A 21838-nucleotide genomic window follows, 5' to 3' on the forward strand; every position below is an offset into this window, starting at 1 on the left:
GCCTTTCTCACAATGTCTCACAGACCACTGAAAAAGTATCTGTCACTGGAGCACTCTGTACGCTGCCTTGTAGATCCGTCAACGCTGTTATTAATAACGCCTCACATATATTTTGTGTTTTGGAATATAAAATGCACTTTCACAAGTGGGGAAAATACCCACGTCAACATGTCTACTGATGACTAATAGATGCAGGAAGGAGAAGGAGGAGAGGCTTTGAAAGAGGTCTATTAGTGATGCAAATGTGAAGTTATCTGCACTGTGAGGAGCATAACAAACATCAAAACCAATTACAAGAAACAATGTGTGATCTATTTAGGCTTCAGAACTTGGCTTTGATGAGTTGGAAAACCATCAGAACATAGCACAAGGAGTTTGGGGGCAAGGATTTAACTTACCTGAAGTTTAACAGTTCAAATGGTTCAGATGGTTTTATGTTTTGCCCCCAGGAGGCCTGCAATTTGCATGTGGTTGAATTTTCACATACAGACTGGAGCACAGCAATGATTTAGACTACATAATGATAGTGTAGTAGTTAAGAGCTATGACTGCTAACCAAAAGGTCGGCAATTTGAATCCACCAGGCACTCACTCCCCGGGAACTCTATGGGGCAGTTCTACTCTGTCTTATAGGGTTAATATCAGTCAGAATCGACTTGATGGCAATGGGTTTTTTTTTTTTTTTTAATGGTAGAGCCAGGATATGTTCATGATTTGGAGACAAAGCATATGGAGCTGAGAAAAGTAAGGCAAATAAGTTCTCAGAAGTCAACATTAACTGGGTGGTTCAATACGACAAATGTGTCATCCTGAATGCAAAACTTTTCTTAATAGAAAATGTTATCTTGCCTTTCTTAAAACCTTCTGAAACAGTTCTTCATGTGTGAGAATTTTTATATTTGAACAATGCTCAAAAGGGAATTATTGGAAATGGGAGAAAAACGCAAGGTGTATTTTTAATAAATTATGTTTCATTGTTTCTGTATTGTAAGATCGCTATGGGGCGGAATCGACTCCACCGCAATGAGTTTGGGTTTTTGGTTTTTGGTATTGTAAGGAGATGAAGGAATATACCTTTTTCTGTTAGAAAGAAAACAGTCCTTTTGAAATTCAACTCCCTCAGAAGATGAATTTGTAAATACCAAACTGACCGTACCTTTTTGACCCTACCAGGGGAAGATTAGAGTTTCATACAGTTATCAAATATTTTTAAACTAATATCCAACCAAATACATTTGAAACACTTTGTGATTTCTTAATATATATAAGCAAAATTCCAAATCAGGTCACTTTCCCTTTTTTTTTTCTGCCAAAGCCTACTTTTTTTTTTTTTCCTAGCAGCCAGCTCTAAGTAGGGAATTGATTAAGGTAGGAAAGACAGAAAGAGCCTGCGTGGGGAAGCAGAACATACTGGTGGAAATGGCCCTACTGCGCGGCCATGTGGAATAGGAAGTCTACACTGGCCGGGGCCCAAAAGAGCCCAGTTTGTGTCTCACAGTCCAAATTTGGTTGATGTATTTTTGAAGTTTCTAAAGGTTAACTTACATGCTGTAATACATTATAGAAATACATGAAGCTGAATTTTACCGTGCCAGTCAAGAGGCTGGCTTGAATCTGCTATTTAGGAGGAAGAGAGACAGAACAATTTACATGTGTGAGAATGTGAGAATAATTTTACCTTCTGTTGTTTTCAAAGCCACCTTGGGCCATGGTTTTTAAATCGAGACACAAGAAGATGTGCTGGGGTTCCCATAGCAACATTAACTTATCTAAACTGCCCTTGCGGTATATAATCTTTTTATTACTGGTTTGGCTTTTAAATGTACACTTTAATTATGAAATACAACTGAGTTAAGAGTCTCAGAAAAATACGAACTTTTACACTTACCAAATTATGCATGTTTAGACAGAAACCTTGATATTTTATTTCTGAGGACTTGCCATCAAGTTATTATATAAAAACTTTTCTGTGGTCTTCCTTACCACTGATCTCTGATCTCACTCCAACCCATTCCATCCTACTCCTAAATCAGTCTCTCTGAGTACATTTATAACATGTCATGGCTAGGCATGTTATAAATAAAACAGAAATAAGCAAACCTCAGATGGCTACAGTCTTGAGACTAGAACCCAATGCCTTAGTTGCTATTCAAAGCTGTCTACAAGCTGACCCTTGCCCATCTTTTCTCCACTATCTCTCATCATGAATGTCCTACTCCAGACAGATTTGTCTTCTCACCATCTCCTGAGAAGATACATTCAAGGACCAGCCTTCCCCCAGAAGCCTGATTCTTCCCCATTCTTTTTCACAAATGATCTCTCTCTCTTCGGAACTACCATTACTATTGCTGCTATCAGTCATCGAAAGCCCCATGAGTGCAGTTCTACTTTGACACTCATGGGGCTGCCATGAGTTGGAATCGGCTTGATGGCAACTGGTTTACCGGTATCATTTCTGTAAGTCGTGTTGTTTGTGACTGGGCACCATCCCTCATCTTTTTTTTTTTTTTTTTTAATAACTTTTATTAAGCTTTAAGTGAACGTTTACAAATCCAATCAGTCTGTCACATATAAGTTTACATACATCTCACTCCCTACTCCCACTTGCTCTCCCCCTCTTGAGTCAGCCCTTTCAGTCTCTCCTTTCTTGACAATTTTGCTGGCTTCCCTCTCTCTCTATCCTCCCATCCCCCCTCCAGACAAGAGTTGCCAACACAGTCTCAAGTGTCCACCTGATATAATTAGCTCACTCTTCATCAGCGTCTCTCTCCCACCCGCTGACCAGTCCCTTTCATTTCTGATGAGTTGTCTTCGGGGATGGTTCCTGTCCTGTGTCAACTGAAGGTCTGGGATCCCTCATCTTTTTTAATAGTAGTGTCTTGATTTACCTTTGGGCAACTTTCCTCCATTTCATACATTCTGATGGCACCATCAATTAAGCTGCCCAGCTTGTCAAGAGATGATGAATTCACGACCCTAGTTGGAAAAATCACATTTTTCCAGGAAATCAGAACTTACGCCAATTTAAAAAAGGAAAACAGTTGGGACTGAAGCATCCCAGTGGTGGTCCTTTCACGAGATTGTCCATTTGTTTCAGATTTCTGTGGCTTATAACTGAAGTCTCCACTTTTGGTTATAAGCTCCCTATACCTGTTTGTATATTATCCTAGATTATGATATAAAGGTTTAAGGTATACACATTTTGCTTTGCCAGCTAGACTTATGTATGCTCCCTGAGGGCAGAGACTGGGTCTTTATTATATTATTCCACATAACTCAGTACAACGTAAGCGCTCAGTAAATATCTGTATAACAAATGAAGACCAGTCTTAGAGAGTTCGTTTTTATGCGGCATAATTTACAAGCCAGCTTATATGCTTTTTGAGGCAAAGTGATCAATAAAATTTTAATTGGTACAATTTAAGTGTTTCCTTGGGTATGACAGTGGTCTTAAAGACAGTTTGCAACAACTTGTACATCTAAGAATAGCTTGAAGATAATATTAGCATGGGTCACACTTCCCCAATTTTAGGAAAGGAAAGAGAAACTAAAATTCTACCAGACATTAGTCTCGGAATTAAAAAAAAAAATGCTTTGGGGAAAACAAACAAAAAACAATATACCTTGGTCTTGGGCTTGTTGACACTTTTCCCTGCAAACAAGGCATGCTGCCTCTGGTGTCAGAAGATGACAATGGATGACAGTTTGGCTGTATTTGTGAATGGACTTGCTAAGCCTAATGTAAAAAGCTGATACATTTTTCCACTTCTAAAAAATGACAAGTTATGGTTTCTCAAAATTATTTGACATATATCAGCAATTTAATTGAATGCTTAAAAATTCAAAGAACAAATAAAATGGTTAGACGTAATAAACACAAGAAAACTTGGGTACATCACGTGTTCTGAGTTGAAAACACAGAATACGATGCAAATCACTTAACATGTACTTAAAATGCACAAACAGCAGGATATACAAATTCTTCTGATTGCCTTTTGAGAAATGAGAGCTTTGCAGAAGTCTCTGAATAGTGTAGTCATCTGGTTTTTTATCTTAACATGGTATATAGTTCAGTCATCAGAAAGGAGTGAAAAAAACAATTTGGAGCTATTTTGAGGCAAGTGCAATGGTTTCTGGAATTTGCCTTGAACCCACACTCGGTGCATTTTCACTTGTTTTTTCCTATTAACTTGTAAGCGACGATCAACCAGATTTTGCTTCTGGTCTAGCCCAGCTTTGCAGAACATATTGTGGACTTCCCCTGTGAGACAAAAATGGCAATCAAAGATATGACATGCGATCAGAGATGAGGGAGGGAGTAAGGAACAATGGAACACTGATGGAATGATTGAACATTTAAATTTCATTTATAACAAGAAACAATCTCTAGTACAAATTGGTGAAGGAAACCTGCGAAGCCACTGGGTTTCTTCACACAAACACACCAAGTTTAAACAGGTGAACTCGGCAGGCATAAACAAACAACACTATTGACTGCAGCTTGTAATATTTTGAATGGTGCCTCCTTTCTGAGGTTTTCTTGATTTATAGGGACCCAAAATGGTACATTATAAAAATATTCACATAAATTTGGAGAAAGTCCTTAAGTGCTGGGTTCATGTGGTACTGTTGGAAATGCTTTTTTGAAATGAGAAACTGACAAAAGATAAGTAATTTTCTATGGACTCATAAAATCAAATGCCTTCCTTTGGCTGTGGCATGTCATCCATTTTTTCGTATCTGGGCTGATAGCACCTCCAAATTGGAAGAGAAGTACACCTTCATTTGGGTTACGAGGGTGAAACAAGTGACTCCTGAGACAGTTTCAACCGGAAAAAGATTAAAAGGCTAAAGGCCATTTTCAAGCTTTACCTAGAACAGTGAGAGGCACTGAATTCTGAAAACACCTGACGTTTACTCAACCACTGACGCCTCATGTTTATATCTTTTGAATTTTTTCTTGCAAACAGTAAACCAAAGACAGTTTTAATAGCTAATTACTTCCTATTGAAGGTAAGCATACCTTTTGTGAAAAAATATGCTCTGGTACCATCTCCTCGAACATAAAAATTTTCAGATAAACAGCACCCTATAATAGAAGTAATAGTGAAAAGAGAAACAGCATTCCTTTAAAAACAAAAACCTGACATGAAATATAAACAAGGCATTCTTTCAAACACATGAAATTAACAACCCCGAAACTAAATATATTATTACCCTTTTTAAAACGAAGCTGAGTCTTATCATATCTTCCATAGTCCCGAAATAACAACATTCCCCCTGGTTTCAGTAACTTCGACAGTCGGTTTACAACGCTTTGCATCCTTTGAAAACAAAAGAAGATACTCTGTGGAAATTTTATTTCATATGACAGACGTAACCTTCTTGAAGACAGACTAAGAAAAGCTTGATAAGGCCAAAGAAATATAAAACACAAACATAAGGGGAACAAACACAAAAGTACAGAAGGAAAAAGGACACCAACTTGCTAAATGACCAGATTCAAAAGGCCTAGGGTATGGAGAAACCACCCAGATGACCAGAGTGGTATGATGTCAAAGCTGAACTGCAAAGTTCCACAGATGTGTCCTGATATTTACAGTAAATTATGGCAGTTCCAAGGAAGAGAAAAACTGAAGGCATTTCATTTTCATTGCAAGATAAAAAATAACGCCAAAGTCATACCAAATTTTACATTATCTAAACAGGAATGGTCTTTTCTCCAAAACTAGCTCCTCCTCCTGACTTCTTTATTTAGTTCAAAGGAGCCATCATTCACCAAAATGTAACACCTCAGAGAAATCTTTTGACTCTTTTTATTTTCCTTTCTTCTACCACCCTCTCCACAACCATTAACAGTACCAACCAGTTGTTACGTAGGCGATTCCAACTCGTGGTTGACTGCATGTGTGTCAGAGTAGAGCTGTGCTCCATAGGGTTTTCAATGACTGGTTTTTCAGAAGTAGATCCCCAGGCCTTTCTTCTGAGGCACCTCCTGGGTGGACTGAACTTCCAATCTTTCGGTTAATAGCCAAGTGCATTAACCATGTGTACCACTCAGGGACTTGAGTCATCAAATTCTGTCCTCTTTTTTCACATTATTATTATTTTTTTTAACTAATTTTTATTGTGCTTTAAGTGAAAGTTTACAAATCAGGTCAGTCTCTCATACAAAAATTTACATACACCTTGCTATACACTCCTAACTGCATTCCCCCGAATGAGACGGCACAGTCCTTCCCTCCACTCTCGCTCCTGTCCATTCAGGCAGCTTCTGGCCCCCTCTGGCCTCTCATCTCCCCTCCAGACAGGAGATGCCAACACAGTCTCAGGTGTCTACTTGATCCAAGAAGCTCGTTCTTTACCAGTATCATCTTCCATCCCATACTGCAGTCCAATCCCTGTCTGAAGAGTTGGCTTTGGAAATGGTTCCTGTCTTGGGCTAACAGAAGGTCTGGGGACTATGGCCTCTGGGGTTCTTCTAGTCCCAGTCTGACCATTAAATCTGGTCTTTTTATGTTTTTTTCACTTTTTTGACATTTTCTCTTTCGTTTTCTACTGGTACTTCCTTAGAACAAACCACTATCTCCTCAGGCCTGGAAATGGAAAAGCTTCCAAACATGTTTCATTATTTTCTCTGTCAATTCTTCCTGCATATTACTGAACAAATTATTCTGTTTAAATCAATGCCCATGGAAGCAGCAGTCAAGAAATCAAACTACCTATTGCATCAGGCAAATCTGCTGCCAAAGACCTCTTTAAAGTGTTAAAAAGCAAAGATGTCACTTTGAAGACTAAGGTACACCTGACCCAAGCCATGGTATTTTCAATCACCTCATATGCATGCAAAAGCTGGACAATGAATAAGGAAAACTGAAGAAGAATTCATGCATTTGAATTATGGTGTTGGCAAAGAATATTGAATGCACCATGGACTGTCTGAAGAAGGAACAAATCTGTCATGGAAGAAGTACAGCCAGAATGCTCCTTAGAAGTATGGATGGTGAGACTTCGTCTCACATACTTTGGACATGTTATCAGGAGGACTAGTCCCTGGAGAAGGACATCATGCTTGGTAAAGTAGAGGGTCATCAAAACAGAGGAAGACCCTCATGAAGTAGTGGCTGCAACAATGAGCTCAAACATAGCAATATTTGTGAGGATAGTGCAGGACCAGGCAGTATCTCATTCTGTTGTACATAGGGTCGCTATGAGTAGTAACAGACTCAACGGCACATAACAACATTCTGTTTAAAATGTTGATTTTGTTAAATCATTCCCTTGCTCAATTTTTTTCATCATTTTAATCCATAGGATAAAATCTTAACTTCTCAATTGAATCCTTACCATCTCTAACTACTGACCCCAATTCATCTTTCCAACATCTTTCCTACTTCTTACCAATCTGAAGCATCTGTTCTAGCCAAACTATTATATGCTTGGCTCTGAGCAGTCTATTCATGCCTTTGCTCATGTGGTTTCCCCACAAAGAATTCTTTCCTCCTCATTCTTTGCCTGTTTAAACTCTGTTCACACTCCAAGGCCCAGCTCAATACTGGAAAGCCTTTACTTCCTCTAGATTCTTGTAACATTTACTATTTATTCTTCTAATCTGGTTCTCAATTAAATATGATCCCTTGGAACTGCCCTTGATTTAGTGTTTATGGTTAAGCGTTCATAGCCTTATATGCGATTATGGCCTCAGGATGGCAAAGGTTTCAGATCTCACATCAATGCTCAGTGACTAGCACTGGCTACCTACAGAACTCTATTGAGAGGGGACTCTGAAGGCTCAGTGGAAATGACAGAGTACAAAATTGATTACTGATATCTGCCGTGGGCGGAGAATGGTAAATGGCAGCCTGAGTGCTAGGTCCTTCCATCCCTGCTTTATCCAAGCCACTTAAAGCCTCAGGTTTTCTTATTTTAAAAATGAAGGGTTTGAATCAGATAATCTATAAATTCCTTCCAATTAAAAGACTGTTCAGTGGAATAGTGGGGTGAAGCCAGATTATGTCAGGGTATAAAGGAAGTTAGTGAGAAAATGAAAGCAACTATGAAAACGAGAGAGAAATATGACAGAAAGAGGTAACATGATTAGGTGAAAAGCTCTTTTAAAAAAACGAACATCAACTACATAAGAGGGAAAAAGAAAAGTGTTTTTTTCCTTGTTTACTTTATTACAGGTTATTTTCCCACTGTATTTATACTTAAAAAAAAATATATCCTTAGGCTTTGGCAATTAAAGAAAACAATATCTAAACCGTAAGATACTCACTTTTAGGATGAATATTTAGGTGCAGAGGAAAATCTCTTTCTGCACACATTAGTAAAACAAGCATGAAGCTAAAATGCAGAAAAACAAAGAGCCAAATACTCCAAAATGTATTCACCTCATTCAGCAAACCCTTTCTCCCAATTATCCATTAACCTCTGGGGTTGTGGGTAAAGGCAAGGGGTATGGAGCCGCTTTCCCAGATCGTTCCATCTTGGCCCATGAAACAGTTCCAGAGCCAGTTTCTGAGGTGGGGTGGGCCCGGGATGTGATGGACAAGATAAGAATGGGAGAAAGCCCCTTTTCTTTCTTTATCCTTCTTGGATAACCCTGCTATCCTCACCAATCACCGGATGAAGAGAGAAGAGAGGGAAAAGCAGAGATAATAAAGGAATATTTGTTGACTGCCTACTCTATGCTTGGATCAATGGTAAACACATTATATATTTTTTTATTTCACTGTCAAAAGGGACTATGGTTTTATTCTGTTTAAGCTGGAACTCTTAGACTCAAACTCTTGCTGAATTACTTGCTGTTTATTTGTGCCTAGATTTTCCAGGCTGCCCGGAAAGCCACTTTCTGAGAACTTACTCAGGTGCGGAATCCACTACCACAGTCCTGTCGCTGTTGTGTACTGTGGAGTTGATTCTGACTCACAACAACCCTATATAACAGAGTAGAATTGCCTCATAGGATTTTCTAGGCTGGGTGGGTTTGAACTGCTGACCTTTTGGTTAGCAGTCAAATGCTCAACCATTGCACCACCAGTCCTAGATGACCCTAAACACAACACCTTGCCTTTCCACTTACTATTTTCCCTCTTCTACTTACTCATTCTATTTTTTAGATTGTTTCCAGGTAAGTAAAAAAGTGGCTGGAGCCCTGGTGGCACAGTGCTTAAGCGCTCGGCTGCGAACCAAAAGGTTGGAGGTTCAAACCCACCAGCCATTCTGCAGGAAAAAGATGTGGTAATCTGCTTCTGTAAACATTACAGTCTTGGAAACCCTATGGTGGGGCAGTTCTACTCTGTACTATAGGGTTGCTGTGAGTCAGAAGAGGCTTAATGGCAATGGATTTTTTTTTTTTTAAGAAAGAGGCTACTGGTGATGGGAAAGGCAATAAAAAATATGGGGGAAAGTCTGCACAACTAGACCAAGGTCAGTGAAGATAATGAGAGGTACACAAGAATAAAGAACAACTACAGTAAATGCTATAACATATACAATCTTGCAACAACAGTAATAACAAGCAAAAAATATGAGTGGTTACATAGGTAGCTATGTTCGCTCTATGGGTGTGGGAAGGCATATGGGAGTACATGCACATGCGTATGTAGGTATATTTGTGGGCATACGTACATATTTGTATGTGCTGCATATATATTCATATATACAACAAAGTACATAGGGGGCACAGCTAGGGATACTTCCTAGACATATCCAGTAACCCTGTGGGATTGATTTACTGGATTTGAAGGCTCATGGGACAACTAGGTCAATTCGTATAATTCAGTTTATAAAGATAACATTGTAGATGTTGGTTTGGTGAGTAGAATCTGCAGTCTTAAAAGCTTGCAAGCAGCCATCTAAGATACAACTACTAGTCTCTTCCCATCTGGAGCAATGGACAGTAAAGGAAGCCAAAAGAAACCACTCCTAGGTAAATACTCGGAAGACCTGAAAGCAAGGAATCAGATAGTTGTACACCAGTGTTCACTGAGGCATTATTCACAATAGCCAAAAGATGGAAACAATCCAAGTCTCCATCAACAGAAGAATGGATAAGCAAAATGTGGTATATACATACAATGGACTATTATTCAGCCATAAAGAGAAATGAAGTTCTGATACAAGCTATGACATGGTTAAACTTTGAAAAGCTTCTGCTGAGTGAAATAAGTCAAACATGAAAAGAAAAATATTGTGTGATCCTACTTATATGAAATATCTGGAATAGGCAAATGCATATAGTTATTATTATTGGTTACCAGAGGTTAAGTGGAGGGAGGAATAAGAAGTCATTGTTTAAGGGGTACAGATCTTCTGTCTGATGAAAAAAATTGGAAATAGATATTTGTGATGGTTGCACAACAACATGGTCAATGTAATGTCACTGAATTGTATACTAGAAAATTATTAAAATGGCAAATATTTATTATATGTTTTACCACAGTAAAAGGTTTTAAAAAGAGAGCATAATTGCACATTTCTTAACTGATTTAAAAAGTAATTGCCCATACAACATGTATATAACTGTATTGTTGGGCCTATAATATATATAACTGTAATATATTTGACAATAATTGCACAAAGGAGCCAGGTGGGAACAAACTGTATTGGAATAAGGAAGTGACACCGGATGGTAAATCGAATCTATAGGGAGAAATGAAAAGAACCAGAAATGATAAATAAGATTAATAAAACAAACTCTGTAAATACATACATGTTTTCTCGTCTAAGTTAAACATATAATGCAAATTGTAGAGCAAACACTAAGAAAATAACTTAAAAATGATCATTAAAGGAATTAAAATGTGACACTAGAAAATATTTACTCCTTGCTTGCAATAAACAAGAAACTGAGGAGGAAAAAAAAAGACGTAGAAAACAAAAAGCAAAAGGGCAGATGTAAATCTAACCATACAAATAACATTACATGTGGATGGAATACACAATACAATCAAGAGGCAGGCTGTCAGATTAGGTTTAAAAAACAAAACCAAACCAAGATATGGCTGTTTTATACAGGCGACAGAGACACTTTAGATTCAGAGATACAAATAAGATGAAAGTAACTGGAAAAAGCAGGTCACAGAATGGGGAAAAAAATGTAATTAAAAAAAGCGGGATTTTATCTAAAATACATAAAGAAGCAGCCATCTAAGATACAACTGTTGGTCTCCTCCTATCTGGAGCAAAGGAGAATAAAGCAAAGCAAAGACTCAGAGAAACAATGAGTCCACAGGACCAATGGCCCGCTGGAACCACGTCTTCTTCTAGCCTGAGACTAGAAGAGCTAGATGGTACCCGGCTATCACTATCAACCAAGACCAGACTTACTGGACCGATACAGACTGGAGGAACCCCCAAGGCTATTGCCCTAAAACACTTTTTCATCTAGAACGGACGTTACCTTTCAGCCAAATGATAGACTGGCCTATAAAATAAACAATGACATCTGTGAAGAATATGCTCCTTTGAACAATCAACTATAGAAGACCAAATGGGCAACATTTACCCAAAAGCAAAGATGAGAAGTCAAGGTAGGGCAGGGAAATGCACTGATGGAAACAGGGCAGGCAGGTGGAAATGGTGAGAGTGCTGACACATTGCGGGGATTGTAACCAAAGTCACGGAACAATCTGTGTGTGAGTTGTTGAATGGGAAACTAACTTGCTGTGTAAACTTTCACCTAAAACACAATATTAAAAAAAAAAGAACATGGCTACTGAAGTGACACATCTGAATTTATTTTCTAAAAAATAAATAGAATGAACACACTGTACTCTAAAAAGAGTCTTCCAGAGAATCTTCTTCCCCTTTTCTTTAACATTTAATTCAAATCATGAGAAAATACACTAATTTCAAATAGTGTTTTTGTGGTCTTATTTTGAATTTAACCATTTCCTGTTATGAGTGTCAAATAGGAAATCTTGCTCTCTATCCACCTACTTCATCTTTTTAACTATTCATAAAAGGAAACAAAATACATAGATTACATCTTTCTACTAGTACCTGAACAATGCCAAGAGTCTACACAGATTAGTCGAAAGAAACAGGTTATGGAAACTGGGAGGTAAAAGAAGCTTCATGGAACCTGATATATCTCACCAGGTGCAAATGCATCTTTCTTTAGAGTCTATTTGGAAATCTAATTGCTCTTCCACAGGTAATCAAAGTATTCATCTCTGAATGAGAAGTAAAGGGACTATAAAGTGTTCTCGTGACCTTGTAACTGCCAAGAAAAAAAGCACACGGTAACCAAGTTTATTTGGAAAAGGGTCAAAATCATTAAATAAAAAGTCAGTGTTAAATCTGTGTCTACTACCAGGAAACCATGAAAGCGGAATTTTTTTTTTTAAATAATTTTTATTGAGATTTAAGTGAAAGTTTACAAGTCAAGTCAATATCTCACATAAAAACTTATATATACCTTACTACATACTCCCTCCCACTTACTCTCCCCCTAATGAGTCAGCTCGCTCCCTCCTTCCAGTCTCTCCTTTCATGACAATTTTGCCAGTTTCTAACCTCCTCTACCCTCCCATCTCCCCTCCAGACAGGAGATGCCAACATAGCCTCAAGTGTCCACCTGATCCGAGTAGCTCAGTCCTCATCAGCAACTCTCTCCAACCCACTGTCCAATCCAATCCACGTCTGATGAGTTGGTTTCGGGAATGGTTCCTGTCCTGGGCCAATAGAAGCTCTGGGGACCATGACCGCCAGGATTCTTCTAGTCTTAGTCAGACCATTAAGTCTGGTCTTTTTATGAGAATTTGGGGTTTGCACCTCACTGTCCTCCTGCTCCCTCAGGGGTTCTCTGTTGTGCTCCCTGTCAGGGCAGTCATTGGTTGTGGCCAGGCACCATCTAGTTCTTCTGGTCTCAGGATGATGTAGTCTCTAGTTCACGTAGCCCCTTCCGTCTCTTGCACTCATAATTACCTTGTGACCTTGGTGTTCTTCATTCTCCTTTGATCCACGTGCATTGAGATTCATTGATGCATCTTAGATGGCTGCTTGCTAGCGTTTAACACCCCAGATGCCACACTTCAAAGTGGGATGCAGAATGTTTTCTTAATAGAATTTATTTTGCCAATTGACTTAGATGTCCCCTGAAGCCATAGTCCCCAAACCCCCGCCCCTGCCCCGGAAAGCTAAATTTTAATAAACCTTATGAAAGCACAATGCCTGAACTTACCATACATGTGCCTTAATACATGCAAGGTGACAAGATATTAAGAAAAGTGATCATTTTAATTGCTGTTAATATCTCTTTATGCTTCCTCTCTAGAGAAAAGCTATGTTTATAGTTTTAGAACACTGCATGAATGTAAAAAATCTAAATCATCAATATTTAAATGATGGCACTAGGCCACGTGTCTGTCACTTTGTCATACTGTGAGGGCTTACGTGTTGCTGTGATGCTGGAAGCTATGCCACCGGTATTCAGATACCAGCAGGGTCACCCATGGAGGACAGGCTTAAGCTGAACTTCCAGACTAAGAATAGGAAGAAGGACCCGGCAGTCTACTTCTGAAAAGCATTAGCCAGTGAAAACCTTACGAATAGCATCGGAACATTGTTTGATATAGTGCTGGAAGATGGGCCCCCCAGCTTGGAAGGCACTCAAAAGATGACTGGGGAAGAGTTGCCTCCTCAAAGTAGAGTCGACCTTAATGACGTGGATGGAGTAAAGCTTTCAGGACCTTCATTTGCTGATGCAGCACGACTCAAAATGAGAAGAAATAGCTGCAAACATCCATTAACAATCGGAACCTGGAATGTATGAAGTATGAATCTAGGAAAATTGGAAACTGTCAAAAATGAAATGGAACCCATTAACATCGATATGCTAGGCATTAGTGAGCTGAAATGGACTGGTATTGGCCGTTTTGAATTGGACAATCATATAGTCTACTATGCTGGGAATGACAACTTGAAGAGGAATGGTGTTGCATTCATTGTCAAAAAGAACGTTTCAAGATCTGTCCTGAAGTACAATGCTGTCAGTGATAGGATAATATCCATATGCCTACAAAGAAGACCAGTTAATACGACTACTATTCAAATTTACGCACCAACCACTAGGGCCAAAGATGAAGAAATAGAAGGTTTTTACCAGCTGCTGCAGTCTGAAATTGATTGAACATGCAATCAAGATGCATTGATAATCACTGACAACTGGAATGCGAAAGTTGGAAACAAAGAAGAAGGATCAGTAGTTGGAAAATATAGCCTCGATGATAGAAACAATGCCGGAGATCGAATGACAGAATTTTGCAAGACCAACGACTTCTCCATTGCAAATACCTTCTTCCACCAACATAAACGGCGACTATACACATGGACCTTGCCAGATGGAACACACAGAAATCAAATTGACTACATCTGTGGAAAGAGACGATGGAAAAGCTCAATATCATCAGTCAGAACAAGGCCAGGGGCTGACTGTGGAACAGACCATCAATTGCTCATATGCAAGTTCAAGTTAAAACTGCAGAAAATCAGAGCAAGTCCACGAGAGCCAAAATATGACCTTGAGTATATCCCACCTGAATTTAGAGACCATCTCAAGAATAGATTTAACACATTGAACACTAGTGACCCAAGACCAGACGAGTTATGGAATGACATCAAGGACAGCATCCATGAAGAATGCAATAGGTCACTGAAAAGACAAGAAAGAAAGAAAAGACCAAGATGGATGTCAGAGGAGACTCTGAAACTTGCTCTTGAGCATCGAGCAGCTGAAGCAAAAGGAAGAACAGATGAAGTAAAAGAACTGAACAGAAGATTTCAAAGGGCCTCTCGAGAAGACAAAGTAAAGTATTATAATGACATTTGCAAAGAGCTGGAGATGGAAAACCAAAAGGGAAGAACACGCTCGGTGTTTCTCAAGCTGAAAGAACTGAAGAAAAAATTCAAGCCTCGAGTTGCAATAGTGAAGGATTCCATGGGGAAAATATTAAACGACACAGGGAGCATCAAAAGAAGATGGAAGGAATATACAGAGTCATTATACCAAAAAGAATTAGTCGATATTCAACCATTTCAAGAGGTACCATATGATCAGGAACCAATGGTACTGAAGAAAGAAGTCTAAGCTGCTCTGAAGGCACTGGTGAAAAACAAGGCTCCAGGAATTGATGGAATATCAATTGCGATGTTTCAACAAACAGATGTAGCGCTGGAGGTGCTCACTCGTCTACGCCAAGAAATATGGGAGACATCTTCCTGGCCAACTGACTGGAAGAGATCCATATTTATGCCTATTCCCAAGGAAGGTAATCCAACCGAATGTGGAAATTATAGAACGATATCATTAATATCACATGCAAGCAAAATTTTGCTAAAGATCATTCAAAAATGGTTGCATAAAAAGCTAGAAATAGAACTACCATATGATCCAGCAATCCCACTCCTTGGAATATATCCTAGAGAAGTAAGGGCCTTTACACGAACAGATATATGCACTCCCATGTTTACTGCAGCACTGTTTACAATAGCAAAAAGATGGAAGCAACCAAGGTGCCCATCAATGGATGAATGGATAATTATGGTATATTCACACAATGGAATACTACGCATCCATCGATAAAGAACAGTGAGAAATCTGTGAAGCATTTCTTAACATGGAGGAACCTGGAAGGCATTATGCTGAGTGAAATTAGTCAGTTGCAAAAGGACAAATATCATATAAGACCACTATTATAAGAACTTGACAAACAGTCTAAACTGAGAAGAAAACATTCGTTTGTGGTTACGAGAAGGGGGAGGGCTAATGGCTAATTAGCATTCACTAATTAGATAGTAGATAAGAACTACTTTAGGTGAAGGGAAAGACAGCACACAATACAGGGGAGGTCAGCACAATTGGACTAAACCAAAAGCAAAGAAGTTTCCTGAATGAACTGATGCTTCGAAGGCCAGTGTAGCAGGGGCAGGGGTCTGGGGACCACGGTTTCAGGGGACATCTAAGTCAACAGGCATAAGAAAATCTATTAAGAAAACATTCTGTATCCCACTTTGAAGACTGGTGTCTGGGGTCTTAATTGCTAGCAAGCAGCCATCTAAGATGCATCAATTGGTCTCAACCCAGCTGGATCAAAGGAGAATGAAGAACACCAAGGACACAAGGTAATTACCAGCCCAAGAGACAGAAAGGCTGGCTGATGTCAGATGGATCCTGGTTGAAAGCAGAGAGTATCAGAAGGATATTTACCTGTGTTTTATTGACTATGCAAAGGCATTCTACTGTGTGGATCATAATAAACTATGGATAACATTGTGAAGAATGAGAATTCCAAAACACTTAATTGTGCTCATGAGGAACCTTTACATAGATCAAGAAGCAGTTGTTCGTACAGAGCAAGGGGATACTGATTGGTTTAAAGTCAGGAAAGGTGTGCGTCAGGGTTGTATTCTTTCACCATACCTATTTAATCTGTATGCGGAACAAATAATATGAGAAGCTGGACTATATGAAGAAGAACGGCACATCAGGATTGGAGGAAGACTCGTTAACAACCTGCGTTATGCAGATGACACAGCCTTGCTTGCTGAAAGTGAAGAGGACTTGAAGCACTTACTAATGAAGATCAAAGACCACAGCCTTCAGTATGAACTGCACCCCAACATGAAGAAAACAAAAATCCTCACAACTGGACCAATGAGCAACATCATGATAAACGGAGAAAAGATTGAAGTTGTCAAGGATTTCATTTTACCTGGCTCCACAATCAACAGCCATGGAAGCTGCAGTCAAGAAATTAAAAGATGCATTGCATCGGGTAAATCTGCTGCAAAGTGTTGAAGAGCAAAGATGTCACCCTGAAGACTAAGGTGTGTCTGACCCAAGCCATGGTATTTTCAATCGTGTCATATGCATGTGAAAGCTGGACAATGAATAAGGAAGACCGAAGAAGAATTGACGCCTGTGAATTGTGGTGTTGGCAAAGAATATTGAATGTACCATGGACTGCCAAAAGAATGAACAAATCTATCTTAGAAGAAGTACAACCAGAATGCTCCTTAGAAGCAAGGATGGCGAGGCTGCGTCTTGCATACTTTGGACGTGTCGTCAGGAGGGATCAGTCCCTGGAGAAGGACATCATGCTTGGCAGAGGACAGGGTCAACGAGGTAGACTGACACAGTGGCTGCAACAATGAGCTCAAGCATAACAATGATTGTAAGGATGGCGCAGGACCAGGCAGTGTTACATTCTGTTGTGCACAGGGTTGCTATGCGTCACAACTGACTCGATGGCACCTAACAACAACAACAGGCCAACCTTAGATCATAAAGGTTCAAGGTTAATCTGGCAAATCTCAATAACCCCAAATTCCTTACTGGGCTTCTTTAAAAAAAATTTAAGCCCATCAACAGACCTAGATGAATCCAAACAGGTACACAGCCCAGTTGTTCATGAACATTCAGTAAGATGCTAAATCAAAGATGTTTGTTTCTGAACACCAAGTGTAATTTCCCTCTTGGGAGTCTATTAGGCTGTTCTGAATTTGTAATTTCCTTGAAGCACTGTCACTTTTAATAGGTATGTGTCTTGCCAGAATATGCTTACTTCATCCTGACAGTGACAGAAAACCCGCTAATGAAGTAGTTTGACCAGTTTCTTTCTAAAAGTCTGAAAAAAGGAAAAGCTGCATTTAAAAGGCTGCATATTATATATAATGTAGTTCACTAAATAATAAATTCGGGAATTGTCATTTTCTTTGATAGTTCTGAAAACCACTACCGATAAAGGAGCTTTACACATTTGCTTTGCCGTTTTGTCCTCATTTACCTGTCAGGATGAATAGAAGAGAGCACAAAGACAAGGAGAATGACATCCAGGATCCCATCTGGAAAAGGGTAGGGTAAGCCATCATCACATACATCATGAACAAAGGCAGAACACTGGGCTGCTCTGTAGGATGAGTGTGACTGTCATGATAAAGGAATAAAGAGCAAAAAAAAGTAGTTAGCCGACTTCGAGTATTTTTCTTTAAATAAAAAAGTCATTTTTTTTCCTCCAGAGAGCCTTTCCTCTGTAAATTTGAATGTACTTTATTTTCAACCCTGTATTCTGTTAGACTATTTCAAGCAGCCACAAAAAATTAAGTCTAGCACCTGGACTTGACAACAAATATTCTGTGAAATCCCTCTTTAATTTTAAAGGTGAGGTGGAGCAGGCTTCACCAGTCAGTGGGCAGAGTTGCCAGAGGCCCACCCTCTGCTATTTCAGAGGCGCTGAGATAGTCCTCAACCCTCTCTCTCGCTGCTTTCTCAGTGCCTCCTTAGGCTTACAATACAAATGTCCCATAATTGATCAAAATTAAGCAGTGGTGGTGGCCACACAACTCTGTGAACAGCCTAAAAACCACTGAAATGTATACTTAAAAAGGGTGAATTTTATAATACATGAACTATATTTCAACAAAGCTATTATTTTTAAAAATCGCATTAGAGTACACACACACACACACACACACACACAACTTGCCTACAAAAACAACACAGCAAGAATATATACCAAAACATTAGCAATGATTTACCCTAGGAAGCGTGTTGTTATTAGTTGCCGCTGAGTCATTTCTGACTCACAGTGACCCTGTATGTGTAGAGTAGAACTGCTCCATAGAGTTTTCAAGTCTGTCACCTTTTAGAAGCAAATTGCCAGGCCTTACTTCTGAGGTGCCGTTGGGTGGGTTTGAACCTCCAATCTTTCAGTTAGCAGTCTAGCACTTAACCATTTGTGCTACCCAGGGACTCATAGGAAATGTGATATAGGTGAATTTTATCTTCCCCTGCAGATTTTTTAGTGTTTTAGAAAATGTCTACAATGTATAGTTCTTACTCTTACCATCAGAAACTAAGCTCCATGTGTTCACTACACATTTTGTTAGTAGAATTTCCTTTCCTTTTGCATTTCATAAAATTACTTTTCATTCTAAGGTAATGCTCACTAGCATTCAGAGATCTGTCAAATAAGTCCAGGTTTCCCACTGGTTTCCTTATAGTCTAGGATGTTTTAGACTTACATCATATGTCTACTGGATTTTCCTTTTTTTTTGAAGACTCAAATTTAGTGAGTGCCTACTATGCGTCAGACTGCGTAAGGCTCTAATGATACAAATATAAATAAGACCACCATATATGAGGTAACTGAAGAATATTATTTTTTGAAGGATGGAATATTAACTCATATGAAAATCTGGACTAATTTTAATTAGTCTCTTCTCAGCTTAAACAAGTTCTGCTTGGCCTTTATCCGAAAGTCAGTAACGAGAGCTGAACCTGGATTATTCACACTTGCATTTTTGTGGGCCAGTAGTCTTCCTGGTCATCCCCCATATGCTATTGGCCTTTCTCCATGGAAACCCTGGTGGTGTAGTGGTTAAGTGCTACCGCTGCTAACCAAGAGTTCAGCAGTTCGAATCTGCCAGGTGCTCCTTGGAAACTCTATGGGGCAGTTCTATGCTGTTCTATAGGGTTGCTATGAGTCGGAATCAACTCAACAGCAGTGGGTTTGGCTTTTTCTTTTTTTTTTTTCCCAGTGTACCAGGCCCTTGAGATCTATTTTAAATTAAAAACAATTTCTATTGTTTAGGGCACTATGTTAGGCATCAGCTGATGATACGATTCCTAGAAACAGTGAAAGCTCAGTTAAAAATGGTCATAGATAACATCTGTCCAGAAGCAGTTCAAAAGAATCACTTCAACAGGAAATAAATCAGAGTCTTACAGCAGATCTCCTTAAAGAAAATACAAGGCATACCTTTACTAGGTCCACAGCTCCAGAAGCAAAATCACAACAATAAAGGAAGGACCCTGGCACATTCCTATGAAAATGGAAGAAATGTTTAAGTCTAGAGTCTAGATATACTCAAACTTCAGAAGAAAGGAAACTGTAGGTCTGACTTGTTAATAGGTATTGCTTCAATAGAACTTCAGATGACACTTGGCTTATCACATCCTGTTTGTAAATACAGTGTCCTATACTGGTGTATGGTTGCCTTCATGTTGCTTCTGAACCAACACTGTCTCAAGGACTTATTATTAATTACAGGGTAACTTTCCAACTCCTGTCCAGATTTTAAGGGCCCTCCATTATTTAGATCTATCTGCCTTGTATCCGCCCACATTCCCACACGGGAAACCTCCAGGACCATCCATAGCTCTGCTCTATCTTCCTCCCACCACAAGCACTCTTTTCTATGCCTCCAGCCAGCATGTCCTCTTTGCTGAGTCAAGTTATTTCCTTTTCCAAGGACTCTCAGAACCCTGTGTTCCTTGATGCTCCATTCCTAGTGGAGTCACTAGGGTTGGTGTCACCTGTGTGGTCACTCGTGATGTCATCCCCCCCAAGCTAATTACCACAATATTGTAGCTAAAACACCGGAAAAACAGACAAAATCAGTGACTATAAAAACACCAGCAGCAACAGGAACAACAGCTCGTGCTTATAGCGCATGCAGACCAAACCATGTGATCTGAAGCATCGCTGTAATTGGGTAATAATGACAGCTCCGATCAGAGTGCATTAGAAGGTTCAAAAAGTACATTAGCATAGAGTTTTAGCCTTGCAGGTATATTGATACATGTAAGCTGGGCTTACGAAAATTTTTTATTGTTATAACTAACTACAGGGCTATTTTTATAAAAAATAATAAATTTCTGCTGAAACACTGAACAAAAATCTTATAGACAGTCATTTTGGTGTCACCCCCTCTGACAGTGTCACTTGGTATGGTCCGTACCCCCCCCCGCACACCCCTAGCGACACCATCGTTCATTCCTTTTCCTGTCTGTACAACACAACTGGCTCTGGGGCCTCTGATGCTCTCAGAGGGCACTATTTTCGAGGACACAAATGAATATCATATACGTTTTTTTTTTTTTATATATATATATTTTAAATAATTCTTATTGAGCTTTTAGTGAACATTTACAAATCAAGTCAGTCTGTCACATATAAGCTTATATACACCTTACTCCATACTCCCACTTACTCTCCCCCAATGAGTCAGCCCGCTCCCTCCTTCCAGTCTCTCCTTTCATGACAATTTTGCCAGTTTCTAACCCTCTCTACCCTCCTATCTCCCCTCCAGACAGGAGATGCCAACACAGTCTCAAGTGTCCACCTGATACAAGTAGCTCACTCTTCATCAGCATCTCTCTCCAACCCATTGTCCAGTCCCTTCCATGTCTGATGAGTTGTCTTCGGGAATGATTCCTGTCCTGGGCCAACAGAAGGTTTGGGGACCATGACCGCCGGGATTCCTCTAGTCTTAGTCAGACCATTATGTCTGGTCTTTTTATGAGAATTTGGGGTCTGCATCCCACTGATCTCCTGCTCCCTCAGGGGTTCTCTGTTGTGCTCCCTGTCAGGGCAGTCATCAATTGTGGCCAGGCACCATCTAGTTCTTCTGGTCTCAGGATGATCTAAGTCTCTGGTTCATGTGGCCCTTTCTGTCTCTTGGGCTCATAGTTAACGTGTGACCTTGGTGTTCTTCATTCTCCTTTGATCCAGGTGGGTTGAGACCAATTGATGCATCTTAGATGGCTGCTTGTTAGCATTTAAGATGCCAGACGCCACATTTCAAAGTGGGATGCAGAATGTTTTCATAATAGAATTATTTTGCCAATTGACTTAGAAGTCCCCTTAAGCCATAGTCCCCAGACCCCCGCCCTTGCTCTGCTGACCTTTGAAGCATTCAGTTTATCCTGGAAACTTCTTTGCTTTTGGTCCAGTCCAGTTGAGCTGACCTTCCGTGTATTGAGTATTGTCCTTCCCTTCACCTAAAGTAGTTATTATCTACTAACTAATCAGTAAATAACCCTCTC

General features: G+C 39.5%; 1 protein-coding gene across 14 annotated transcripts in view; it reads right to left on the reverse strand.

Annotated features, from left to right (window-relative positions):
* Nucleotides 1-3382: 3382 nt before the first annotated feature.
* METTL8 (methyltransferase 8, methylcytidine) overlaps nucleotides 3383-21838 on the reverse strand; it is a 114295-nt gene continuing 95839 nt past the window's right edge. For 13 of the 14 annotated variants that reach the window (XM_049887412.1, XM_049887423.1, XM_049887421.1 and 10 more), the window contains 5 exons: nucleotides 19770-19833; nucleotides 17796-17935; nucleotides 5218-5324; nucleotides 5024-5089; nucleotides 3384-4261 (listed from right to left, as the gene is read on the reverse strand). In XM_049887412.1, the coding sequence (XP_049743369.1) occupies nucleotides 4071-4261; nucleotides 5024-5089; nucleotides 5218-5324; nucleotides 17796-17935; nucleotides 19770-19833 (568 nt within the window). In that variant the 3' untranslated portion in view covers nucleotides 3384-4070. Of the gene's footprint in view, nucleotides 4262-5023; nucleotides 5090-5217; nucleotides 5325-17795; nucleotides 17936-19769; nucleotides 19834-21838 lie in introns of all 14 variants that reach the window. The other variant, XM_049887417.1, reaches the window with a different exon arrangement.

Source organism: Elephas maximus, chromosome 6 (assembly GCF_024166365.1).
Source record: "Elephas maximus indicus isolate mEleMax1 chromosome 6, mEleMax1 primary haplotype, whole genome shotgun sequence".
Lineage (NCBI taxonomy): Eukaryota > Metazoa > Chordata > Mammalia > Proboscidea > Elephantidae > Elephas > Elephas maximus.